Source organism: Hipposideros armiger, unplaced genomic scaffold (genome assembly GCF_001890085.2).
Source record: "Hipposideros armiger isolate ML-2016 unplaced genomic scaffold, ASM189008v1 scaffold_220, whole genome shotgun sequence".
NCBI lineage: Eukaryota > Metazoa > Chordata > Mammalia > Chiroptera > Hipposideridae > Hipposideros > Hipposideros armiger.
The window spans coordinates 1,806,777-1,834,293 of NW_017731570.1; the positions used below are offsets into that span (position 1 = coordinate 1,806,777).

At 41.6% G+C, this 27,517-nt stretch overlaps 1 protein-coding gene across 5 annotated transcripts in view; it reads left to right on the plus strand.

Annotated features, from left to right (window-relative positions):
• The window catches only part of CCDC66 (coiled-coil domain containing 66), a 56,513-nt gene that overhangs the window by 13,133 nt on the left and 15,863 nt on the right, over nucleotides 1-27,517 (plus strand). For 4 of the 5 annotated variants that reach the window (XM_019654337.1, XM_019654339.1, XM_019654338.1 and 1 more), the window contains 9 exons: nucleotides 5,710-6,157; nucleotides 7,615-7,780; nucleotides 7,968-8,071; nucleotides 9,731-9,852; nucleotides 10,773-10,874; nucleotides 24,890-25,021; nucleotides 25,413-25,663; nucleotides 25,876-25,960; nucleotides 26,780-26,941. In XM_019654337.1, the coding sequence (XP_019509882.1) occupies nucleotides 5,710-6,157; nucleotides 7,615-7,780; nucleotides 7,968-8,071; nucleotides 9,731-9,852; nucleotides 10,773-10,874; nucleotides 24,890-25,021; nucleotides 25,413-25,663; nucleotides 25,876-25,960; nucleotides 26,780-26,941 (1,572 nt within the window). The remainder of the gene's footprint in view (nucleotides 1-5,709; nucleotides 6,158-7,614; nucleotides 7,781-7,967; nucleotides 8,072-9,730; nucleotides 9,853-10,772; nucleotides 10,875-24,889; nucleotides 25,022-25,412; nucleotides 25,664-25,875; nucleotides 25,961-26,779; nucleotides 26,942-27,517) is intronic. The other variant, XM_019654341.1, reaches the window with a different exon arrangement.

Genomic DNA, 27,517 nt, shown 5'->3' on the forward strand with positions numbered 1-27,517 from the left:
AGGGGTTGCAGCCTATGGCTTCAAGGGCGACTCACAGCAGCCCAGCTCCAGGTTGAGCTGTTGTTCAGCATCTTAGCTGTGGAGGGCAGTGTCGCTGGCCCTCATATGTGGGATCCGAACCGGGGCCCTCTGGCATCCCAAGCCAGTTCCTAACTATTGCGCCACTCGGCCGGCCCAAGAGTACTTTCTTAATTCTATCAAAATCGCTACTTCATGTTTCTTTAATATGTGGTAATGAATGTGAAGTAAAGGTGGTTACCAGTCTTATTTCTTAAGCTTATAGGAAGAGAAATGAAATATTAATGATTCAATGTCATGACTAATTTATGAATTCTAAACTCTTAGAATTATCTCACAAATTATTTGAGATATAAAACATTAAAAAAATTCTACAGGTATTTCTGCATGTGAGAATCGGAGTTAGTGACACACTAAAGGATGTCCTCATAAAAATTGTGAAATCAGATAGTATTCAGCAACTGCATTGGACTCTCTTTATATCTTAAAAAATATTGGTAGAATTAAAACTAGGTAAAAGAGCAACATGCTACATAAAAATGTTTATGACCTAGAATTTTTAATCTGTTAAAACTCATCTTATCCCAGACACACTTGGGAAATTATTTGGGCTAGATTGCTTTTTCTTATTAAGTAACCTGAACATAATTGAATATCTATTTGGTTGTTCATGATTTTTTACTGCCTCCTTTCATTATTCTTCTCTGGCGTTGAACTATTAATACAAAAAGTATTCAGAGTTTAGCTGATTGTATGAAATGACCTCATGACAGGTCATCTCCCACTCCCTCTTTATTAAATAAATATTTTTAGAACTTTTCTGTATATTGTTTCTAATGTGTTATGAGGCAAAATAATTCTAGTTAAATTAGAGCTCCAATTAGTAGGTTTCTGTTTAACAAGGTTTCACTGCTGCTGTAAAATTCCAGTATGTGTGTAGAGCTCTTTTATTGGCTTTATTAGTTCTGTGACTGTGAGAGGGAAGAAAAGAGTAAAACCTAGTCCCTGTTTCTTGGAAGTGAAGGTATCAGTCAGGTAAATAACTATATAATACAAGTAGAATAAAAAGTGTGCCATAGTAGGGTTATAAAAAGGAGAAAACATTGGAAAGAGCAGCTCTTTGTGGCTTGAAAAGACCAGGGAGCTTCATAAATGAGGTGACATTTTAATTAGAACTTAAAAGATGAGGGAAATATTTATAGTAAAAGAAGTAAAGAAGCTCACAGGAAACAGTGGGCAAAATTTGGGGAATAGTATGCACTTAGGGGAAGTATAGAACATAAAGCTTTGTGGGATTACAGTCATGAAGAGTTTAAATGTGTACTCATTTGAACTTACTTGATTTGCATGTAGGGAGTGTTAAAGAATTTTTGAAAAGCTGACTAGATATGATTTAATTGTGTTGTAAGGCTTCAGGCAGCTCTGTGAAAGACATCATAGCAGGGAGACCACTTAAAGGTCAATTACAGTAGTCCAGGGAGAGTCTTATGAGGTCCTGAACTTGTATGGTGGCTAGCAGAATGGAAGGAAGGAGACAGCAATGAGAGACTTTCAAGAGAAAGTCTACACTTCTTAGCTCGAGTGACAATCTTATTAGAGAAATGAAATGCTCAACTGTTAATGACCCAGAAAAGGCCAGTATAAATTAAAGGAGGGTGAGATTAGTAGGAGCTGTAGTAGTTGGAGACTCACTGAGGTGGTATCTCAGCTGTGCAAGCTGTTTGCAGTCTGCTGATAATTTGCTTAATCCACACAATGGTTTTCAAAAACTAGAATGAATTGCCGATGTCTAAAAATTGGAATATTTAATGTAAAATCTAGTATTCTTGATTCTTTTGAAATATTGGATGATCTAACAAGTAGACTCAGATTCCTTTTTTTTAGCTGAGCCATCCTGCCACCTGTTGGCGGCTCAGCGGCTGCTCAGCTTGGGCTGGGACTCGAACCACTGTTGCTCAGAGGTCAAACTCTTGAGCGAGCTCTTAACCAACTGAGCCACTCGGCCGGCCCTCAGATTCCTTTTTGGCAGTGCAGGCTGGTTTTGAGTGGTGTCTGCCTCCTTGGGGTGGGAAAACTGCTCTTTAGTTTATCCTAGTTCCCACCCAGCTTAATTTACAGTAAGTATTTGAGTTTGCCACTTCTCAATTATAGAGTTAGTTATATTAAAATAGCCACAGGAATGGGAGGGTAAAAAGACATTTTAGATTATGGTATTGGTATTATCAAAAGCCTAAAGCCAGGAACAGATAAGGTGTAGGTAAGGTGAGTGGGATAATAAAGGAATCCTGTGGCAGATTCCACAGTATGTTTTGAAAAGTCGGGCAAAATGTGATTGGCTAATTGGTCAAAGTGTTATATAATTTATTGAAAGATAAAGTTGGGATATGATAAGCTAGATGAAAGCCATGTGGCATCTACACTCGTTGACAGCAGGAATCTTGTCTTATTCAACTTTACATCTCCGACACTTTTTCCCATAGTGGTGAGCACTTAAAAGCAACATTTAATATTGATTGAAAGACTATTGAATTATTTTAGGTTAGTTGGGTTTACAGAAATGTACAGTGGATTAAATGGAATAGATTTGAGATAGACTGTGATCTAGTAATGTAACAAAAACCTGAATTTAGGCTTACTGTCGTTTAAATGGTGAGAAATGATTTGGAAGGAAGCCATGACGAGTACTTGCTGGTAAGCTAAAGAAGACTATAACGGAGGATAAAGAATCAAAAATGACTCCGTGGTTACTGGTCTGAGAGATGAGAACTACAGAGCCAAAGAAATGGGATAGTTTGGAAAGGAGAGCTAATATGGGGGAGAGAGGAGAGAGAGAAAGAATTCAGTCTTGAAAATGGCATAGTTGAGGACAGTCATTCAACAAAAATTTACTGAACACGTACTCTGTTCTACTCACTGTTCCAGGTACTGGGAATACAGCAGTGACAAAGCAGACAAAAATCTCTGCTCTGTGGAGTTTAAAAAGGGGAGGGGAGGAATAGGCAGACAATAGGCAAAATAAATATAGAATACTACAAGACTAAAAATGCAACAGAGAAAAATAAAGGAGAGAAAGGCAAGAGGCACAGTCACTTTTGGGGCACAGCAGCCTTGGGAAAAGCAGGGAATGGTAGGGAGGTGGGAGTGAGGGTGGAGCAGGAAACTGCAGATTTAAATAGGGTGGTGAGAGAAGACCCCACTCGGCTGGTGATATTGGAGTAAATATTTGAAAGAGGTGAGTGAATGAGCCATGTAGAACCTGAAGGAAGAATTTCTCATGCAGAGGGATTGACTATGCTAAGGCCTAAGACTGGAGGGCTTGTTGAATTCAAGGAATAACCCAGAAGCCCATGTGGCTGGAGGCTAAGAGATAGAACATGAGATGAGATAATGGGGACAGGGGAGAGGGTATGCAGAGTATTAGGTCTTTTTTTGGTCAGAGTGAGAAGTTTAGCTTTTCTTCCAAGTAAGATGGGAAGCCATTGGAAACTTGAAGAAAGTGACATGATATGACTTACATATTAAGGTAATAACTGGCTGCTGGGTTGAGAGTATAGACTGAGGGGCAAGGCTAGAAGCAGGGAAACCAGTTAGAAGGCTTTTCAGTGATGCAGGTAAGATCTAATGGCTTGGGGCAGAAGGGTGGCAAGAAATGATCAGGAGTGTCAGATTACGGATGTGTTTTGAAGATGGAGCAAAAACAAAGTTTGATGACAAGTTAAATGAGGCATATGAGAGAATATTCAATGATCACTCCAAAAATTTTGGCATGAGTAACTGAAATGGGAAAGACGGTGAGGGAAGTTATTGAGGGGCAAGAGGGAGCTCAGGAATTCAGTTTTGGACATGCTTAAGTTTAAGGGTCTATTAGAAACCCAGTGGAAGTGTTGGCTAGGCAGATGGAACCTGAATGTAGTGGGGAGAAACATCCTGGAGACACAGGTTTGGGAGTTGTCAGCTACTACATGGATAATATGTAGAGCCACAAGAGTAAATGAAATTACCAACTGAATTGGGAGAATTTAAAGATGAGATTCTGGGACTGAGCCCAAGGCACTCTAACTTTAAGAGGCCTGGGAGAGGAGGAGGAGCCAGCAAATACTGAGAAGGAACAGCAAGAAGAACCGTGATTGTAGAGTCCTGGAATTGAAGTAGAGAAATTGTTTCAAAATGGTAGGAATAATCTACGGTGTCACATGCTGTTAATAGATCTACTCAGATGGCGATTTGCGAATCAGTCATTGAATTTAGCAATGTATAAATTATTGGTGACTTTGAGCAGTTTTGGTGGGGTGGTATAGGTGAAAGTTTGGTTAGAATAGAATTCTAGCAGATTAGAGCAGAAAGTGGGATCAAGTATTTTTCAAGATGGTAAAGATTTTGTGAACCAGCAGAAAAGAAAGTGATGACTCAGGAGAAAGCAAAAGATTGCTAGAGCTCCTTGAGAGAGGGTTATGGGAATGTGTACGAGTCGTAGGGAGGGCAAGCAGTTTGTGTGAGGACAGATGCTGGTACAGATTAGGTGGTGGAAACTTGAAGTGTTTTCTGAATGCTCTATAAGATCTTCAGTGAAATACTCAAGGTCCGCAGCTGAGAATGAGTATGAAAGAAAGTTTTGGGACATAGGAGAAAGTTGAAATTGTTGCTAAAAGAGTGCAAGTAAATGAACTTGAGAAATGTGTGACCGCCAGTTAGCATGAAGAGCCCATTTGTTTTTCTTGGGTATGTGTTTAAGATGAATCCAGGCAGTGTGACTGTGCGTTTTTCTCCTTGGATGCAAGCAGAGTAGGTGAAAAGTTATATTTTACCAGGATTGGGATTTGCCAAGTGAATGTAACAGAGCAGAGGAATTGAGAATGGAAGGCCATGATGATTTGGGTTGATTAGGGAAATAAGATTGGTAAGGAGGGAAGCAAGATCAAGGGGATGGTGGGTAGGATCAACAGATTATATTGGGTTGTCGGAAAAGTCATGGTGTATTTTTTCTGTTTTTCGTTGCAAACATGCGTCATGACTGTTCCAACAACCCAATAGTTCCCAGCAGAGTTAAAGAATGGTTGGAATTGGAATATAAGAGAAAGTTAAGCTGGAAAAGATAGGAAGTGGTGGTGGTCTTTGTGCAGTGCTTGAAATTGAGTTTATGGAGGGATTGCAGTTATGGACAGTTCCAAGGTCAGTATAAGATGTTACTAAGGAAATGAGTAACTGAAACAGCATGGGGGACAAGTGTAAAAGAGTAGAGTTCAAGGAAATGAGAGGCCAGGGTATTGGAAGAATACTCTATGTGCATATGAAAGCACCGATAATTAAGACGGGAGTTAAGTTAAGGAGAGGGATGATGACGAACGAACTAATAAGTTAGTCAAGGAGTAAGGGCTAGTAACCTATGAGTCTATAGATGCCTTTAAAGAAAAGAGGTAATGTGGATGTTGTAATCGTGAGAGTAGAATGGAGATGTCCTATAATAACTAGAATAAAAGTTCTCCTGTGTTCTTCATTATTCTGAATAACATAATTTCCAGTTGTTGATGAAGCTTTCAAATGAAGCTATGCAAAGGTTAAATGTTAGTTTCTTATGTATATTTTAGCAAAATGGAAAAAAGTTTATAGGCATGCCTTATCACAGATTATATAAAAATAATTGTTGATTTTTCATGGACTGTTATAAAGAATACATTTTTGGTGTTTTAACAGATGGGAAATAAGACCAAGATTGGAAAATGTCCTTTAAGAACAAAACAAACTGGATACATTCTAAAATCAACACAAAATACTTGTATCAGGGGTGAAAAACGTTTGCAAAAGAAGAGAATTGGTTCAGAAACTTCACTGGCAAAAGATGAAAAGACTAGTATGACTTTTTCACCCACTAAGGATTTATGCAAGCAGTATGCAGATAAAGACTGCCTTCACATCCAGAAAGAAATTTCACCTGCAACCCCTAATATACAGAAGACTAGAAACACCATAAATACACCTGTAGTACCTAAACAGAAGCCTTGTAAAAAATATGTCACAAGTGAAAATGTGAAGAGTAGTTTGGTGTGTCTAACACAAGACCAACTACAGCAGATTTTGATGACTGTAAACCAAGGAAATGGATCTATTTCCCTGACCACAAATGGAAAGGTGGAGGAAACAAGTAAGATTTTTCTAAAATTTTAATTCGTGTTAATTTTGTGAATATAAAATGTTTTAGAATTTTAGGTTCATTGGATTTTATGTAACTGCCTCTCAAATTCTAATGTGTAACAATTTTTAAAAATAATGATTCTTTTAAACAACATTCCTATGCAAAATTACTTTTTTTTTATAGTTATGATATACCATGTTTTAAGGTTGAAGCTCAGAATATTCTCATGTACCATATCCTTAAGAAACCTAGTTTCAGTGGACTCTAGGAAGGATCTTAATACAAAACACTTGAACTTATTTTAGAATGTAAGAGGCTTTACTTATATTAAAAGTAATTATATAAAATGTTCTTTAAAAATCATAGTATTGCTAGTAAAAATTGAGGGAACCTTACTATGAAGATTTGGCTTGAGTTGCTGAAAATGTTGATTTTCCTGGTCCTCACATTTTGCTTTTCCACACTCTCAATCCATGCTAAGGATTGGCAGCACTATCTTTGTAACCATAGACTTGGAAGGAGTTGTAGAGTGTTACGTGCCTTCTGTCATAATTGTATTACGTTTTTAAAAGTCTTCTTGTTTCAACTTTAAACTAAGGAATTGTGTATATGAGTAGAAATATTAAAATTTTCTTAGGCAATCGTGAACCAAATAAAAATAAAATTAACAGTCACCAGAAAGAGGCCCACAACTGGTTTGGGGGTCAGGTAGCTCCCAAGGTGCTGATGCTACTAGAGTCATTTACCTTCCCTTGGTCTAGATTATTCTTTGTAAAGTGAGGGAGCTATATTTTGTCTTTAAGGCTAGAATTCTAGCTCAGAGAACAAAAAATAAAATCGTGTTAGGGATGAGAGAATATCAACAAAATTAAAAGCAGAATTTGCCTAATTATATGACCTGCATGTTAGATATGCTTCCTCTTCATTAGGAGAACTAGCACATTAAGTAGCAAATTAGAATCTAGCTGTTGAGCCAAGCACGCGAGCCCTGTGTGAAATATTTGTAATAGATAGATATTATAGCTGGGGGGCATAGACATGGCGGTCCATGGTAAAGTTTTCACTGATTTCCAACTAAATGAGAAAATAAGGACAAGGCAATGAGTTTTTTGTAAAACTCTTAACATTTATTCTGTTGTGATTTGTGTTTTCATTTATATTGTTGATAAAAGTATTTATTGTTGGCAGGAGTAAATGGAGGTTTATTTTTTTGTTGCTTATTTGTTATTTGATACAGGAATTTTTATGGTTGTGGCCATAAAATCTGGGCCATCTAACCTCTGGGGCTCAGTTTCCTTTTTTGAAAAAAAGGGAATCATAGTACCCACTGCAAGGATTGCTGTGAGAGGTAATAAGGTAATGTGAAGGCAGTATTTTTCAAACTGTATAGCAGTTATGCCAAGATAAGGTATTGTAATAGACATAATTTTAATGTTGATTTTAAAGCATTTATTTTTACCTCCCAGGTCAAGACAGTCTACATTTAAACAGTATTCCTAATCAGCCAAAGGACGAGAACATTATGGTACTACTTGAAAAAACTGAGGCTGTTTCATATGACCAAGATGAAAATAAATCTGTTTTAAATAAAAATCAGGAGACATCTAAGCAGTATGAACAGAAAATTGCCATGTATGTAACTCATATCTGTTTTGTGGGGTCATCTTACAAATATGGTTTTGCTTTTCCTTGACTTCCATGTGAAATGTTTACTCTGAAGATTAAGAGCTAGTTAAAAGTTTATTGCTTAATATTTATGGAGTTAAGTTGTATAGAAACGTATAGTAAAGGTTCTGTTATTTTTTGTGCTTTGTCTTAGAGAGAATGTATGGAAACCAGCTGACATATTCAGTACTCTGGGGGAAAGAGAACGTGATAGAAGTTTGTTGGAAGCAAAAAAAGCCCAGTGGCGGAAAGAGCTTGGTAGGTAGTTGTTACATCTTTTATTACACTTCTGTTGGCTTATGGGATATATGTTGAGGATGAAATACATCTTTCAGTATGATATTATCAAAAGTCTTATAATATTTGCCATCTAGAGTAGTTCTCTGCAAATGCATTAGAAGATTTGTGGTTTCACGTTCCCTTTATCGTTATTTGGCACTCTGTGGTGTGCACCCAAAGCCTGAGACGATTAGTATCATTTTGGAACTCCTGGAGCTCAAACAAACATGTCTAAACTTTCATCATTTCCTGAGAATCCATTATCCTATTTTTCCATTACAGAAATCCTATGGGTTTAAAGATGGTTTTATTTAAAAATATTTGAGTTCATTTTTTAAAATAATCAAAATGTTTTAATGAATCATCAATATGATATCAGTATATTCCATACAAAAGCAAGCTTATTGCTTTTTGTCAGCCTGTAGAACATGTAACAGAAAAACTTATAATTTCTGTTAGGGTCTTAAAATATTGATAATAACTAAGAAACTCGTGTTACTTCTTGGACTAGACGTAGGGTCCAGAGTTTGGAAAATGAAGTAACAGTTGTAGTCCTTAGGAATAGCTTTACTAAGAGCATTAAGGTGGGCTTCACCTTCCACTAAGCTGGTAAGTCCTGTGAGGCAGTCATAACCCTGGTGGGACAGGTGACCTAGAAAAAGAGATGAGCAAAAGAAATAGGGAATGAATTGATATTGGAAGTGAAGGTAACAGAAGAATGGAGAAATTAAAAATATGGTAGCATTGTAAGAAGGTTTAGAGATCTGATATGTGTTTATATCATAATTTCAGCTTTAAATATTTTCTTTCAGTACAAATTTAGCTTATCAAAATATAATACCAAACTTCTGAAGTAAGATGGAGCTACTTGGAAATGACTGAAGTGTTTTATGCTTTAATTATTATCTTAAAAAAATATAATTTACTTTCTTTTTCTTGATACTGTTAGAAAGCACATCTCTCTTTGTTAAAGTTATGCTTTCATTAATTTTCTTGGAATTTAAATTTATTTATCTCAATTTTTAAGAACTACTGATGATTTGGGGCCTAATTCTTTTATATTAGTCTGTAAGACAAGATTTTGTTTTTCACTATTCCACAGTTATGAATGAGAATGGTTGATGTTTATTAAATATTTACTTTGTGCTAGGCCCTATACTGAAAAGGCACTATTATTACTCTCATTTTACAGAAGAACAAACAGGTTTAGAGAGGTGAATAGCAGTTTTCCCACAGTCACATAACTGGGAAGTGGTTGAACTTGATTTGACCCCCATGGTTTTCTGAATCCACAGTGGTAGCTTTTAAACCTATTTAGTAGTAACTGAATAAACATTATAGAAAAGTAGAATCTCAGAATAATTAGCCTAATAAAAAATACGTTCAGAAAAAATTGCTCTTTATTGATAATTGTACTAAACATTTTTACATCCATTGGTGCCATATTTTGGTTTTGATTAAATGTTTTCTTTTATTCCATATCCCTTAAAATTCTTCTCTGTCTTGTGCGTTAACCGCCTATCTAAAAAACAGTTCTGATCTGTGTAGGAATCTGTACTCTTTAAGAAGGTCATGATTTGTTTACGTGATTTTTTTTACAGTTTTTGTACATTTTTTAAAAAAGGACATTATTTACAGATGAACAGGTTGCTTTAAAGAAGAAAGAAAAAGAAGCTTCTGAAAAATGGAATAATCCTTGGAAAACATCTGAAAGTGATAAAGTAGCATGGGAAAAACTTCAAATTATTGACCAATCTAAGGTAAGATAAATGCTATTTAAGCATTTATGGACTATAAGACTTTTTTTTTTAAAAGATTTTATTGGGGAATTGGGGGGAGGGGAACAGCATTGGGGAATCAGGGAAGGAGAACAGACAGGTAGACAAATTGCTGTTTTTGTTCTTCAGTCTAGTTGTGGAGGACTTCACTTCACTGGCCCACATTGGTATGATCATTGTGCTCTTCCTGGGTGAGGCAGATCGGTTGCCGGTCATTGGTTGGCCGCTCACAGCAGCTCCCAGCAGCTCACACCGGCTGCCGGCCGCTCACGCTGGCTGCCAGCCACTCATGTAGCTCACGGCAGCCCACTGCAGCCCTGCTGCAGCCTACGCCGTCGCCGTCGACTCACAGCAGCCTAGCTCCAGGTCGAGCTGTTGCTCTTCATCTTAGCTCTAGAGGGCCAGCGTCACTGGCCCTCAATGTGGGATCCGAAACGCAGCCCTGCTGCTCAGAGCTGGCGCTCCCAAGCGAGCTCTAACCAGCTGAGCCACTGGGCCGGCCCTATAAGACATCGTAATTGCAGTTTTTAATGTTAAGCCATGTTCACATCATAAAGCTTATTTGTTTTTTAGAAAACTTACTTTTCATATGGTATTTGGAAACAATGTTATTTTGAATTTAATTATGACCTCAACTAGCCTCTGTTTGCATTCTGGAAATTGTCTTACTATGTTGGTAGGTGAGTGTACAGGCCCCAGGTATCTCCTTTGGACTCCTATAAAGATCTCTGCAATTTTTTAGATGACCACAAAATTCTACCACTAACCATGTGGTATCCACTACAGGGTTAACAAATGAAACTTACGTACATACCAGGTGTCCCTCAGGTTGTGCCTATTTTTAATATTTTTAATATTAGACAAGGAAAAAAGTGCCCTTGTTTTTCTGTTTTTGTTTTTAGACTACTGCTAGTGTTTCCAGCATTCTATCACAGTCTCCCAGTCAGGTAACGGTGGTCCAGGCTGATGGGCACTCACTGTCTAGAGCTAGTCAGATTTTAGAGGTAAGTCCTAAGTCTCATTACTTGAATATGGATGCCCTCTAGTACTTGACCACTGTATAACCTATTTTCTTTGAAGGAGTGAATCTAAGTACTCCTCTTTTTTTTTTAAATTACCAGTTAATTTTTATTGAGTGCATTATGTTCCTTAAATTTTAAGAAGTTATTAACTATTTCTTTTTTACACACACAATCCTTCTTCCTACTGTGCATTTATATTTTAACAAATGTCTTCTGAAAATAATACAGTAACCTAAAAGGATGATGATTCCGATGGTAGACCTTTTTATTCAGTACTGGTAGATTTCTTATAGGACCCTCCACATTAGATTGTTTACAGGGCTGTTTGTTTCACTCCATATAGGGCTGACTTGCCTACATCGGTTTTGTAGTCTTGATAATTTTACATTAACAAAAGGAATGAAATCTGAATTGTATTTTTCCACGTTCCCAAAACACTTAGACTGACTATTAAAAAGCAATAAATTAGTTTTGATAGAAGCCATTTTGGAAAAATATGTATTTCTGGGTGATAATTTTAAGTGTGAAGTTTAGAAATTGATACCTGTAGATACTACTGAAAACTACACCAAAACTTTGTTAAGTTGGTGAGCATCCTTTAGCTTATTTACTTTTCAACATTAGGATTGAAGAATTTTTAATACTAAAAATATTATTTACAATTACCAAAATTTAGGTTGAAATGTTAGTATATTGTTTATTATTGCTTAATTTGCAAGGTTTTTTAGGTCTTTTATTACCTGGGAGTAATCTGTAGTAATGGTCATTAATACAAATAAAGAATTAACCATTTGAGGTGACTTTATTTCTAAATAAATAACCAGTTGTGTGTGTGTGTGTGTGTGTGTGTGTGTGTGTGTGTGTGTTAACAAAAGCATCTGTCCTTTTTTTTAAGATTTTTATTGGAGATTTGGGGGAGGGGAACAGCTTTGGGAATCAGGGGAAGAGGAACAGACAAGTTGCTGTCCTTTTGTTCTTCAGTCTAGTTGTGGAGGATGTTGCTTCACTGGCCCAAGTTGGCACCATCATTGCGCTCTTCCTGTGCGAGGCAGATCAGTCGCTGGCTTCTGGACGGCCACTCACGCTGGCTGCTGGCTACACTCGGTAGCCCATGGCAACCCACTGCAGCAGGGGCTGCAGCCTACGCCGTCGCCGGCAACTCACGGCAGCCCAGCTCCAGGTTGAGCTGTTGTTCAGTATCTTAGCTGTAGAGGGCAGTGTCACTGGCCCTCATATGTGGGATCCGAACCAGGGTCCTCTGGCGTCCCAAGCCAGCTCTTAACCAACTTGCCACTCGGCCGGCCCTTAAATCTTAATTCTTGGGAGGAACTGGGAAAATCAGGTGAAGACGACTTTGTCCCTCCCTGCTCCCAACTCACCTGGCTGCTGATTTATAATTACAACCTAGGGAGTGTTTCCAAAAAAGAAACTGACCTAACGAGTTGTTTTGAAGGGTGGGGAGTGATTGTATTTTAATGCCTAAACTTTCCCCCCTAGGGCTAGTCTGCTCTCCACTATCTATACCCACTGAGTTTATTGGTTGTTCATTGCTGCACAAGTTTGTTTGATAATGCCAGGAAAAAAATAAAGTCATGCAAATAACAAAACATTGGAAGAAGACAACTACTTAAAGGAAAGAATACATGGTGGGTATCAGATTCCAACAAAAGCAAAAATGTCAGGACTGATGAATCAATAAATTTAGTCTAATGCATATAATAAAAGTAGTAAGAGAAAGCATTAGCAATGAGAACAGGAAATAAAACCAAGCAGAAAGTTTAGGTGTGAAACAGCAATGTTAAAGTAAAAAATACAGTAGATGAGAAATAGAAATTATATAGCTACAGAGTGAATAAATAATTGGAAAATTATATTTAGAAAACGTCTTAAAAGGAAAAAAGGACAAGTAGGGGAAAAAATTTTAAGGCAATATAAGAATAAAAAAAGAAATGCTGGCATTTAGATTAATAGGCAGCTCAAACAAGAGGGGCAAAATGGAGAAAGGAAATATTTGAAAAAGTAATTGAGATCAGGTTCCCAGAATGAAAAAAAGACTGATGTCAGATTTAAAGGGCCATAGAGCACCAAAAAGAATAAGGAAAATCCCATCTCCACTTACTAAACTGAAATTTAATATGAAAGAAAAATTCTAAAAGCCTGCAATAAGACAACAGACTATATCTATCAAAGCAAAATGTTAATAAAATCCCCTTAATCAGAAGTTCAGCTCTTTAAAGGTTACTGTTAGATTATAAAATATAGAGAAGATATTTGTAAATTACCTATCTGATAAAGGAATTGTATCTAGAATACATCTTTAAAAAACAAAACAAAACCCAAATTATAAGAAAACAACTCAATTTTTAAAAATAGGCAAAAGACTAACAGACGTGGCTCCAAAGAGGATATATGGCCTGTAAGTACACGAAAACCAGGATTTCTAGCCATATGCATACCTCTATAGTACCTCTGGTTCCAGAGGGTTTTTAAGTGATTTTCAAGGTCAGAGAACCCCTCCACCCCACAAACAGCGATTTCAGCTCTTTGTTTTGCTGCTCTTCCTCTCGGAAGATCCTCTTTTTTCTGACCCAGTGTCCTGAGACCAATCACCACCCACTTGAATTTCGCCTTTTCTGCTTGGTGAGTGGACAAGATAGGTAAGCGGGCAATACCTAGAATGAGGCGGCACTTGGTGTTTGGACTGGCAAGCAGGGCTGCCCTGGGCCGTGGCAAAAGCACCAGCGTGTTCTTTCCCAAAGCTGCATTTTAAAAGACTGCTTTAAGGGGAGAATTAAACAGAACCAGGCATCTGTAGTGGACCATTTGAAAAGCCCTCTACTTTTAGTTCTGATTTAGCAGCTGACATTCATACAACATTTGTGTTAGGAATAAGACTTAACACTCCCTAACGTAGAATAAGTTGATGGTAGCTAAAGAATTAGATTAGGGCTCAACATCAGGATGTATTTGTGGGGAAGGGTGTAGTGAGTACCTACGAAAATAAGTTTTGACTTAAGGCTGTCACTTGAGAATAGCCTCAAAATGGATGTTTAGAAAAGGAGTTTTTATGGAGGGGAAGGAAAGTCTCAGGTCAATAATATGAGGGAGATAAAGTGAAAAAGTATGAGTGAACCTGAGGAGAGAGTGTTCTTTCCTTAATGGTGTGGAGGAATTAAGGGAAGGGAGGTACTGTTGCGGGAAACTTGGTCAGAGAGACAGGACACCAAGGCTCAGGAAGCAATGTTTATTGATGCTGGCACCGGCTCAGTGGATTTACATCCAGAGGCTGAGGCCCAAACCGGGCGGGGTTTGGGGCTATGTACCCTGAGGTTTCCAGGTTGGCAGCTAAGATTTATTATTAGGACATGTGGCCATTGTGCCAGTTCCTGACTGGCTCCCAGGTGAGGTAGGGATTAGGGAATATTAAACACGGAAGTCTTAATGGCCATGCGGTCTAGGAATGTCTTTGTCTGAAGTTCCCTGTTTCAGTGCAGAATCCTTAGTGACCACATGGTCTGGGAAGGCCTTTGTCTAGGGCCCCCTGCCACATTCTCCCCTTTGATGCTCGAACCCATACGTGGGTTAGAGAGCATCATCTCCTTCGACAGGCTGCTGGCCTAGGGGTTGGTACTTCCATAACATGAGGACCTTAGTGGCAGTCTTACGTTCTACAATGGTCTCTATGAGGGAAGAGGAGAGCGAATGACAAGGGAGAGAACACAGGGTAAAAGGAGGCATGCCCCAAGGAGCAGGAAGATGATTCCAATTAACGCCTTAAATCCCCTGAGGGTGGAGAACCATCCTCCAAATAGGCTCTCGGGGTCCCATCCTGACCATTTTTGAACTGGGACATGGGCAAGTTTTCTAATATTCATGGTGATAGTGGAGACAGCTTTGCCAGTGTCGTCAATCTGTAGAGAACAGTCTGACTGATTAAATTTGCCACAGACGCCACCTTTCAGCTAGTAAGTAGTCCAGTGCTAGGTGGTTTTGATAAATAGCGGCCCGCATCTGGGTCTGTTGGGCAGTGAGGAGCTCTAAAGCTGTTGCAGTTTCGTTGGCAATCATTTCTAGAACAGCCTGTAATCTGAGAATACGGTTGAGCATGTAAATGGGGGTACGGTATCCCCAACTCTCATCTTGAGCCCAAGTAGCTGGGCTATAATTTTGGATGATCCACTGGGGAGGCCAGTCATCTTCCCCCCAGGCTTGAAGCCCCCCCATATCGAGGGACCTTTTGGGCTTTATCTGCAAATCCTGGTATAAGGGGACACCTAGCTCTTGGCCAGTTTGGATAGGAAGGAGGAAGAAACCAGGCTGGATTATACCAAGTGTACAGCTCCCGGTCCAGTTAGAGGGGAGATGGGAGTATGCTCGTTTGCCGCAGATCCAGAATAAGCCATCGGGTGCTGCCCAGTGGGTGCTTAGGGTGGAGTTTAAGTTATCCCATATAGTACTAAAGGCCCGGAGTGCATGGAAGGGGCTACCGGTGCCATTAAGAAAGGTGCAGTTGGCAATGGAAGAGCTAGTATCTAAGAGGGAACATATATCTATATGTATCTATAGGGCTCCAATACCAGGTCTGGGCTTTTGGCCACCAGCTGAGAGATGAGCCAGTTAGGTTCTGGACTCTCCTGCATGGGGTGTCTCCCACCCACTGGGTGTAGGGCATGCCTGTCCGGCTGAGACATTCTTCTCTGATTACTTCGGAGGAGAGAACCCACCCTAGGGGCCGTTTCTGTGAAGGTCGGATTGTGGTGCGGTTCCATTGGAGGAGGTCAAGGACAGTTAGGCTAGTTCCCTTCCATGGCCAGTCTTCACTCATGAGTGCTCCTCCACACACCCAGCACCCCGTGACGTTAAGTTCCTGGGCTATGTGTTCAGCGAGGTCAATAAAGAGGTTTTTCCCTAGAGTTGGAAAACTCAAGGTTTTACCCAATTTAGCCTTGAGTTGTCTGTAGAGTTGGGGCCCTGGGACCTGCCAATTGGAGGGTGGTTTTGTGACAGTCTGGTTGATAAGCCATTTAACCATACCCTGTACTGCCTCCTTTCGGGCCTGATCTTGGACGCCTCCCCCATCGGAGTATCCGACGTGGGTTTGGCGGGTCCAACAAACGACCTGATTAGCTCTTTTAACTCCTGGGCTTCTGTAGCCGGCTATTGATCTTTGAGGAATGGGGCAGGACCAGTAGGATCTGTCTGCATAGGTACAGGCCTGAGGAGTTCTACCCTGATAGCATGGGGCCGGCATGTATGTGTAGGAGACAAGGCTACCTGAGATGTTGTTCCCAGCCGAAAGGACTGGAAGCATGATTTAGAGCATGAGGTAGTGATACTGTTCCTGACTGGGAACAAAATGGTGAGGGTAAGGATTAGAGTCCTTGGGATAAGCGTCTTGTAAGGAAGAATTCCTCAAGCTTCAGCCGTGTATAGATTGATCAGCTTCCAGTGTGAGCAAAGCGGGGCTGGTGATCTTCTAAGGACCGGTTAACACCGCTGGCCATCTTCCTCTGGAGAGTGATCTTGAGGGGCTTGGAGGAGTCAGAGGTGCAGTCCCAGCTAGCAGCTGCAGGTTTTAATCTGCTGTGGCATATCCATGGAGTGATCTCTGCAACCTTAACTGCCGTGGGGGTAGACAAAATGACAGTAAAGGGCCCCTCCACAGGGGTTTTAAGGGCTGGAGGTTCCATTCCTTAACCCAAGCTGAATCCCCAGGCTTAAAGGGATGAACTTCAGTTGTTAAGCTAATCGGGAGCCTCTCCTGTACCCATTGGTTGAGGTTCTGTAGGGTAGACCCTAACATCTCAAGCTGTTGTCTTAAGGTTAGGTCTCCTATTTTTTTAAGGTCCCCTCAAAGGCCTCTAATGAGTGGAGGTGGCCTTCCATATATGACCTCATAAGGGGAAAGGCCCGTCTTCTTGTTAGGAGCTGAGCGTATCCTCAGGAGCGCTATTGGAAGGGCCTTGTCCCAACGGAGGTGTGTCTCTTGGCACAGTTTCTTCAGGTGGGACTTGAGGGTCTGATTCATGCATTCTACTTGTCCTGAGATCTGTGGGTGGTAGGCAGTATGCAGCTTCCAAGTGATGCAGAGGAGCTTGGCTAAGAGCTGGATTACTTCGGCCACGAAGGCAGGGCCGTTGTCAGAGCCTATTGAGAGTGGCAGCCCAAAGCAAGGGATTATTTCCTGTAGCAATAGCGGGCGACTTCCCGTGCCTTTTCTGTCTGGGTGGAGAAGGCTTCCACCCACCCGAGTAGGTGCATACAAACACTAAGAGATATCTAAGACGCCTGGAGTGTGGCATCTCAGTGAAATCTATTGTGAGATTTTCAAATGGGGCATCGCCAGTGTGTTGGACTCCTGGGGGTAGGATCTGTCCTTGACTTGGGTTGTTGCGAGCACAAACAAGGCACTGTTCACAGACTATTCGCAAGATACTGGAGAGTTGGGATACGTAGAAGTACCTATTGGGCTGGCTGAGTGGCTCAGTTGGTTAAGAGCTCACTCAAGAGTTTGAGCTCTGAGCAACAGCGGTTCAAGTCCAGCCTGAGCTGAGCAGCCGCTGAGCTGCCAACAGGTAGCAGGATGGCTCAGCTTAAAAAATAATAATAAATAAATAAATAAAAGAAGTACCTATCGAGGGTCATTGCTAGGGCATTCCGACCAAAGTGGGTCCGTTGGTGGAACTGCTTGACAAAAGCTGGGGCTAGGGTCCCTGGTATGACAATGCGGCCATCTCAAAATTTCCACCATCCGTTACGGAGACGGCTTCTCCCTTCAGTCTTGAACCAGGCCTCTTCTTGGTGGGAATATTTGGGATCCCATTCGGCTAAAGGGCTGGGAAAGAGGGAGACTGTTAACATTGGAGGTTCAAGGGTTTCTTCTGCTGCAGCTAACTTGGCTGCTTGGTCTGCCTTGCAATTGCCCTGGGCTATGATGGTGTCACCCTTTTGGTGGCTTCAGCAGTGTATGCTGCTACCCTTTTGGGTGCTCATACTGCTTCTAGGAGATCTAGAATCTCTTGTCCATATTTAATTTCCTTCCCTCCTGAATCGATTAATCCCATTTCTTTATATAAAGCCCCATGAACATGGAAGGTAGTGAAGGCATACTTAGAGTCAGTATAAATATTGGCTCTTACCCCAGCTGCTAGCTGAAGGGCCCTACTCAGGGCGACAAGCTCCACCTTTTGTGCCGAGGTCCCCTGTGGGAGGGGTTTTGCTTCAATGATGGTGTTACCACAGTGTATCCAGCAAACCGTCTGTTTCCCTGGACGGAGCTGCTACCATCAGTGTAGTATTCTACATCGGGATCTTAAGAGGCTGGTCAGTCAGGTCCAACCTACTGGAGAACACTTCGTCCATGACTTTGATGCAGTCATGGTCTGGGGGCCAGGCCATACGGCAGTAAAGTGGCCGGGTTTAAGGTCCATACTATCTCAAGGTGGATTCGTGGGTTTTCACACAGTAGCCCTTGGTACTTGGCTATCCGGGAGTTGGTAAGCCAATAGTGTCCCTTATCATCTAACAGGGCTTGAACTGAGTGCGGAGCCCGGACAGTTAATTCCTGACCCAGGGTCAGCTTGTCAGCCTCAGACACGAGGAGGACCATTGCTGCAAGTGCTCTCAGGCAAGGTGGCCATCCTAATGCCACTGAGTCAAGTTGTTTTGAGAAGTAGGCTACTGGCCAGTGCCAATCCCCTAGATGTTGGGTAAGGACCCCTACTGCCATTCCTGTGCATTCATGTATGTAGAGGAAGAAAGGCTTGGTGATGTCCAGGAGTCCTAGGCCAGGGGCATGAGTGAGAGCCCGTTTAAGCTCATTAAAAGCTTTCTGTTGTGGAGACTCCCACAGGAAAGGTTCACATTCACCCCGCTTTGTGGTTTCATAAAGGGGTTTGGCCATAGTGGAGAAGTTGGGGATCTAGATCCTACAGAAGCCTGCCGCCCCTAAGAATTCGCAGACCTGTTTCTGAGTGGTGGGGACCGGGATGGTACATACGGCCTGCTTCCTTTCTGGGCCGAGCTGGCGTTGTCCTTGTGACAGGTGGAAACCAAGGTATTTTATCCTGTCTTGGCATATCTGAGCCTTTTTCTTGGAGACCTTGTAGCCTGCTTCCCACAAAAGTTTAAGGACGTGATATGTACCCTTGCATGCAGTCATTGTAGCTCTTCCCGGCTAGTAAGAGGTCGTCTACATATTGGAGCAGTACACAACCAGTTTGGCTGGCTGGAAAGGGCTTTAGGTCTGAAGCCAAGGCGGCCCTGAAAATGGTTGGGGAGGTCTTGAAGCCCTGTGGTAACCTTGTCCATGTTAGCTGACCTTTGTCCCCGTTTTCAGGGTTTTCCCACTGGAAGGTGAAGAGTGGCTGGCTCTGTGGGGCCAGACAAATACAGAAGAAGGCGTCCTTGAGGTCTAGGCAGGTGAAGTGGGTTGCTTCAGCTGGGATGAGGCCCAGAAGAGTGTATGGATTGGGGACAACTGGGTGTAGAGTAACCATTGCTTGGTTTACTGCTCTCAGGCCCTGTATGGAGATCTTCAGTTCCCTGCTTTTGGACCGGAAGCAGAGGCTTGTTCCAAGGTGACTGACAGGGACGAAGAATCCCATATTTTAGGAGTCTGTCCAAATGTTTTTGGATGCCAACTCGTGCATTGTGGGGGATGTAGTATTGCTTGTGGCGCACCACTTCTGCCCCAGGTTTTAGCTCTACAACTACTGGGGCCGCATGTCGTGCCAGACCCGGTGGGTTGTCTTCTGCCCAAACTCCTGGTATTGAGAAGGGGAGTTCGGGTCCCTCTCAGACCTTCTACAAGGCCAAAGAGTCGCCATTCTTCCTCCCGAGGTATGGTGAGGGACATGATCTTAGCCCCTGATTTGCCCAATGTTAGCTCAGCATTGCCACTGTGGTTAAAGGTGATTTGAGCCTGGAGCTTTTCTAGTAGATCTCTCCCCAATAATGCTACAGGGCAGTCTGGCAGGTAGAGGAACTGATGAGTAATTTCTTGGCCTCCAAGGGTGCATTGTCAAGGCTGCAAAAAGGGCCGACAGACCTGTCCTCCCGTGGCACCAGTGATGGTGACCTGTTTTTGGGAGAGGGGGCCTATGGGCTGTGTCACGATGGAATGTTCAGCGCCTGTGTCAACCATAAAGTTAATGGGTTGGCCCCCATTTAACATTTGGATAGGCTCCTGGGGGCCTAGCTGGATGGAGTCCGGTCTGGCCTACTCTTGTCCGTATTCTTCCATGCCAGCGAGTCTGATGAAGTCGTCTCCAGAAGGGCCTGGCGTCTTTTGGGGCGTCTGGTAACGGCCGTGACTTGACCCCGCCTTTGGGGACTCGGACCTGTTGGCATCCTCCCCAACAGCTGAGGACATTCATTTTTCCAGTGGCCATGTTGGTGGCAGTAAGCACATTGGTCATGTCCCAGGCTTGGCCTCCTGGTGTGTGGCCCCCCTTGACGTCACCCTCACTAGGGTAGTCCCAGGTTTGGGATGGCATTTTGTCCTGGGGTCACAGCCCTTTCAACAAGCGCAGCAGCAAGCTGCGCTACCTTTTTCTTCATCTTCCAGTCTGCCTCTCGACGAGCCTCCTGGTCATGATTGACATAGACTTTGGTTGCCACTTTGAGGAACTGGCTGATATTCATGCCAGCAAATCCGTCCAGTTTCTGAAGCTTCCGCCGGATGTCGCCCTGGGACTGCCCGACGAAAGCAGCATTGACCATCCGCTGATTCTCAAGGGCCTCAGGGTCAAAAAGAGTGTAGAGACAGAATGTCTCACAGAGTCTTTCATAAAATTGACTTGGGCTCTCCTCATGTCCCTGGAGGACTAAGTGATCTTGTTTATATTGGTGCTTTTTTTTTGCCACCATCCTTTAGGCCTCATATAAGGGCTTCTTGATACCGTTCCAGCATCTGGAAGTCCCGGTCGTCATTGGGGTCCCACTGGGGGTCCTCCTCAGGGAAATGGTTCTGGGCATACACTTGAATGTTTAAGGTCCTGGGTGGGGCATGTTCCTCCAGCCATTTTATAGCTCCCTAGGTGACTCGCCAGCATTCCTCGGTGTTGAACAGAGTTAGGAGGAGCTGGCGACAATCAGCCCAGGTGGGCCGATGTGTTTGAATGATTGACTGAAGGAGGCCAGTCAAAGCCTGCGGCTTTTCAGTATATGATGGGTATGATTTTTCCAATTTAAGAGGTCGGTGGTTGAGAAGGGCTGGTACACAAACATGTGTCGGCCTCCCTGAATCTGGCCTTCCTGATCATAGTAGACGGGGCCTCTGGTTTCCCATAGCAGGAGCTGGAGAGCGCCAGTCTCAGGGCCCTTTGTCTGCAGCCACTTATCTGTGGGCCCGTATGGTGTCAGGACTGGAGGCTGAGGCGTAGCAGGAGGGTTTGGGAAGGGGGTGGTGAGCGGAGAAGGTGGGGCTGACGAGGGTGGTACTGGAGGCAGGGCTGGCGTGGTGGGCAGAGGAGGTGGAGCCGGTGAGGGCGGTACTGAGGGCTGGGCTGGCAGCTCAGAGGCCTGTGGAAGAGGTGGGTATATAAGCGAATAGGGGGGCGGGATCTCCTCTGGGTCTGAAGACAAGACCGGCTTTTGCCCTTCTGTTTTGTCCTTAGGTGGCTTCTGGGAGGGGATCATAGCTTGGGCTACAAGAACTACTCTGGTTTTCCAAACAGGGAGGGCCTCAACCAAGGGGGTCGAGTACGTACAATAGCCTCCCACGAGTCGATATAGGGGAACTGGTCGGGGTGACCAGGGCTGCCGGTAACAACGAGGTAGACTTTCCTAGTGAGGTCTCTGTCTAAGCTTCCCTCTGCTGGCCATTCAACACCGAATGATGGCCAGTCAATCTCACAGAAGATACAGAGCTTTTGGGGGGTCATCACAGTGCCATAATCCCCTGAGAACCCCTTCTTAAAATTTTTTAACATACATCCTAATGGAGTCTGAGTACTCTGTCGCCCACCCATGGCAACCACCTGAAATCGGTGCAACGCACAATCACTCAGATTCGCTTTGTCTGTCTCCGGCCACTCCTCTAGCGAGGATGTTTCAGGCGCCTCTTAGCAATTGGTGGGTTGGTATAATCACCCGACTCAGATCACTAAACTATTCGAGACAATTTAGCAATGCCACCGTAAGCCATATAAGGTGCACCACGGACCCGCAGATCGGGACTCCACACTCACTTCGCAGAAAGACTGCGTCTCATTCACACAGACTCAAACAGATTCATTTTCCGCCCGCCGCTCTGTTCCTGGGAGTCATGGTTCCTCCCAGAAATTGAGGTACTCAGGTTACTCTGGGAGATGATCTGTCTCCCCTTCTGTCCGCTAATGGACAGGCTACCTTAGGGACCTGGGTCCTCACCTGTCTGGTCGGGCGGCACTCCGAAGCTGGTTCCCATAGCCTTCTGGGTTCTGTTGTGCTCCTGGGTCAGTCCCCCATGGCCAGTAGGGGAGATGACCCCACTGATGGACAAGGGTCTGCTGGCGCCAAGTAGATTTCGCGTCCCCTTTTGTCCAAGGGAGCTGGGCCTCGGGGACAAGGGAGGTGGAAAATATCACCGCCTCCGCCTCCCGGGCGTGCCCCCAATTATGTTACGGGAAACTCAGACAGAGAGACAGGACACCAAGGCTCAGGAAGCAACGTTTCTTGATGCCGGCACCAGCTCAGCGGATTTACATCCAGAGGCTGAGGCCTGACCCGGGCGAGACTCGGGGCTATATACCCTGAGGTTTCCTGGTTGGCAGCTAAGATTTATTATTAGGACATGTGGCCATTGTGCCAGTTCCTGACTGGCTCCCGGGTGAGGTAGGAATTTGGGAATATTAAACACGGAAGTCTTAATGGCCATGCGGTCTAGGAATGTCTTTGTCTGAAGCTCCCTGCGCGGAATCCTTAGTGACCACATGGTCCAGAAAAGCCTTTCTTTGTCTAGGGCCCACTGCCACAGTGCTAGACCATGGGCAAAATGGATTTGTTACAGTGTGCCTTGCATTATACACATATTTGCCTTACTCAGCTTAAAATAAATGAAATGAGTTCAGTAACCAAAAAAGAGATTCGATTCTACCTACCACCTCTCCCGACCCCGCAAATACTTAAACTTTCATTCCTATAACTTAATGCACATTGGGGGAAACTTGTGAAAAAGAAAGTAAGAATAAAGGGTTTTTTAGTCAGAGAAATGAAATGAATTATTCAGATGGCAAGCAAGTGAGTGGTAATGGCTTTATAGGAGGACATCCTTGAGTGAGAAATTGAAGAGTGAATTGAGAGAACTGAGTATTAAATTTCCCACAGGGTTGTAAAAAAAAAAAAAAAAATATATATATATATATATATATATATAATATTTTGTGAAGGATTTTAAGAATTTTTTTAGGGTAATTTTGACTTGTGCTGAATAATTTGCAACACCACTAAAATTTGAAACCAGATCTGGTTATATCAGACTTAAGAAACAAATTACAGAATTTTAAGATGATAGAGTGCCATTGTTGAGAATTTCTTGCAAGGAGTTTTTTTGTTTTCAATTTTGACCTCTAAAATAACATTCCTAAAGATAGAAGAATTGTTAAATCATTTCCTGAAGATAATGCTCCTTTTGAAGTGGTTCTTTTAGGCTTAAATAAATATGATTTTTTTTTATAAAGATTTTTATTGGGGAATTGGTGGGATGGGAACAGTGCTGGGGAATTGGGGGAAGGAGAAGACAAGTTGCTGTCATTTTGTTCTTCAATCTAGTTGTGGAGGACATTGTTTCACTGGCCCAAGTTGGCACCATCATTGCGCTCTTCCCGGGTGAGGCAGATCAGTCACCGGCTTCTGGACGGCCGCTCACGCTGGCTGCTGGCTACACACGGTAGCCCATGGCAACCCACTGCCACAGGGGCTGCCGNCCCAGCTCCAGGTTGAGCTGTTGTTCAGCATCTTAGCTGTAGAGGGCAGTGTCACTGGCCCTCATATGTGGGATCCGAAACGGGGCCCTCTGACATCCCAAGCCAGTTCTTAACCATCGCGCCACTCGGCCGGCCCAGTATGATGTTTTTTTAATCTGTTTAAAATATGTAGGCGCGCCTAAGATGTTAAAATTTTTCCTTTTTGTATAAATATTTCCTTTGATCAAAGCAATTTGTTCTAAACTATGAGCTTTGCTATTGTTTCTGGTAAAAACGAGGGCACAAAGTAACATTTTGAGGTATATTGACATTGTATTCTATAAAACTATTAATGTTTTAAAAATTATGTCCTGCAGTTATTTCATATAACAAAATGCTTTTTGCTTAGCTGTTCCATTGCTGGACAATTTGAGTAAAATACATTCTTTTCTTTTTGTTAGAGTATACTAAACTCTCATAAGTTAAAGCAACAACAAATTTTTATGATACTGTTTTTTTTTCTTAGAATTCAAAGACTTAATCTGAACACAATATGTTTTTCTTATTGGTACGTCATAGATTCTGATAGGGCTGTAGCAGCAGAAAAGGAAAAGAGGAAGGGTATCCTAGAAAGACATGATTCAATAGAGAACGTCTCTGGTCTCTTATGTCCTCCTTTGTCTAGGCCCAAAGGCAATATTTTTTTTATATTCTGAAGCCAAATGTAAAATAATATTCTTCTATTTTAAATTATCAGTGTAATTCCTTTCAAAGTCTAAATGAGACTATATTAGGATAGAATTTTGAAAATCTTACAATTGTTTTAGGGAAAGAATTTTTCCATTTTTGATTAGAAAATTTTCTTTATGCTTAATTCTATCCTTATTATATACTTCTTTTAGGATATGTTACAAATATGATTCTGAAAATCAGAATATATCTGCTTAATTCTTGTATAGTACTCAAATTTTTTGTTTAAAATGATTGTTCCTCTTAGAGATAAGTGCCTTACCACATTAAATCTGTGTGAATTCTTTGGCAATGTTGTAAATATAAAGTGGCTAGAACAAGAGAGCTGAACTTTAGACGGCATTGATGATTGTTATTTAGGAAGCAATACTGCCAGAGCACCCTTTCAGTGCTGTCAAACAAGCACAGCAGAGAAAATGGATTGAAGAGTTGAACAAGCAAATAGAAGATGACCGGCAAAGAAAAATGGATGAAAAAATTATATCTTCAAAGGTAGCTTATGAAGTTTTATGGATTTAAAGGGAAAAAATAATGTTGAAGCTTTTAATTTTAAACTTAAAAATACCCTGAAATGATTGGACAAGACTAGAGTATTCCAGTTATTCCATATTTGCTCTTGTGACCCTTTCGTTGAATTCATTTAATAAATGTGATTTTGCATAGCTTCTTATAACTTTTTAGAAATTTCCTAGTTCTTTGAATTTCTTATATTTTCCAAACTAGTTATCTAAATGTATGTGGAATCAATACAGAATACAGTTTTGTTAATTTTTATGATATTCTGCTGTATGGTGGCTTAGAAATCATGTTTGATTGTCATTTAGGATTTTATATGTGAGAACAATTGGAAAAATTCTTAGCAGTTCTTATTTGTCCTGATTAGGGTGAGGAACATGACAGATGGGCAATGCATTTTGATTCTTTAAAGAGCTATCCTGGTTCTCGGTCTCAACTCTCCTGTCGGTCAACACACAAACAACCAGAGTACTTCTGTGTCTCTCCGGACACTCAGGAGCTGGCTGATATCAGCAGTGTTTACACGCCTACAGCTGGAAGCCAGGTTGAACCTTCAGAAGAGGAGCATATAGCAAAACCTGTTGGAGATATGGCTGTGGCAAACAGTCAGAAAACAAAGTAAGTTCATTCTCCAGTATCTATTGATGTTTAAAAAAGTTTATGTGCTTTATTAGGACTGTTATTATATTTATATCTTAATTGGTTTTAGGTCTAGTATTTTTCTTTGAAGTAGAAATGATTAATAGATATATCCCAAACAAAAACGATGTAGCACCTTGTTAAACCCATATTTGGGGGGTTTTAAATAGCTAATATGTCTATCTTGCCAGCTTTCTCCGTTCTATGACTGCGCTTTTGGACCCAGCTCAGATTGAAGAACGAGACAGGCGACGACAAAAACAGTTAGAACATCAGGTATTGCATTAATTCTTTGCCTTAGTAAGTAATATTCATGGCCAATAGATACCTAAATGGAAATTAAAATTCCAGTATAAACTTACAGCATGGGCCCTGTCTAGTCCCTCAATAAATCTGATCTTTACTCCAACTGGCATTGTATTAGAATTACACTCATGCTGAGAACCAGACAGAATCGTATAGTACAGCCACCCGCCTTCCAGAAGAGAAGGTCTTTAACATATAGGTTGTGTATATGAAATGGCACTAAATCTTAAGTTAGTATTGGATATTTTCCTCGATAGTTTAGTTCTCCTGAATTCTATTCAGGATGAGAATTAGGTATTTGGGAAGTATATAAGGGATTAAAGTAGAATTACAATTAAGAAATCTAGAAGATAGTGTAAGAAAGGAGACTAAGATTAAAATTCTCTGCTAATTTTAGTCTAATACTAAAGGAACTTACATGTCTGAATAATTCTTTAAAAATTTTGATACATGAATCATTTGGCTTAGTTAATAATGTTACACTTAATCACTGAAGTGAGCAGACATTAATGAGTGTAGAGCATCTGTTTCTTACCAGTCACTATGCTAAGCACGGAGACTTTTTTCTTCAGTTTTTTCTCTTCTTCTAAGTGCCCTCTTGTTAAAGAAAAAGCTTATAGAACTTGACAAGTGGGAGATAGGAGAAATACATGGAAATTTTGACATTTTAGCTTTACTCATATTTGTAATGCTTTGTGTATACTGATAAACTTATCTTAGAAATACCAAACCAATGCATCGTGGATTTTTTAATTTGTGACGATGATTTATGTGATTGTTTATGAGTAGAAAGCCATCACTGCTCAGGTAGAAGAGAAGCGCAGGATGAAGCAGATGGAAGAAGAACAAAGAAAGAAGGAAGAACAGGAAGAGGAGCTTCGCCTGGCGCGGGAACGAGAAGAGATGCAGAAACAGTATGAAGAAGACATACTTAAGCAAAAACAAAAAGAAGTAGGTATTTATATTCTAACTGTAGTATTTTAGAGTAAAAATGGATGCAACCTTCACTCCAAAATTAGCTGACAAAGGGACACCTTGTTTGGGTTCTAGTTTCATTATGTTCAATGGGTTGAGCCAACTACTCCTGTGAAATAACTATACACTTGAAAAAAAAAATCAATGTATCATTTGCTTGAATTGCAATAAATGGCCATAAACTTTGTGTTTTACCTCTTTTTTTTTTAAGCTGAGCCATCCTGCTACCTATTGGCAGCTTAGCGGCAGCTGAGCTCGGGCTGGGCATCGAACCACTGTTGCTCAGAGTTCAAACTCTTGAGCAAGCTCTTAACCAACTGAGCCACTCGGCCAGCCCTCGTGTTTTACCTCTTAATAAAATCTTTCCTCAATCTTAATAGAACTCTGATGGAATTGATCATTGGTTTTAGAAACTTTTAAAACTTTATTAGTATGAACTCGAATGTAAGAATTCTTTTTTTTTTTTTTTTTAAGATTTTTATTGGGGAATTGGGGGGATGGGAACAGTGCTGGGGAATTGGGGGAAGGGGAACAGACAAGTTGCTGTCGTTT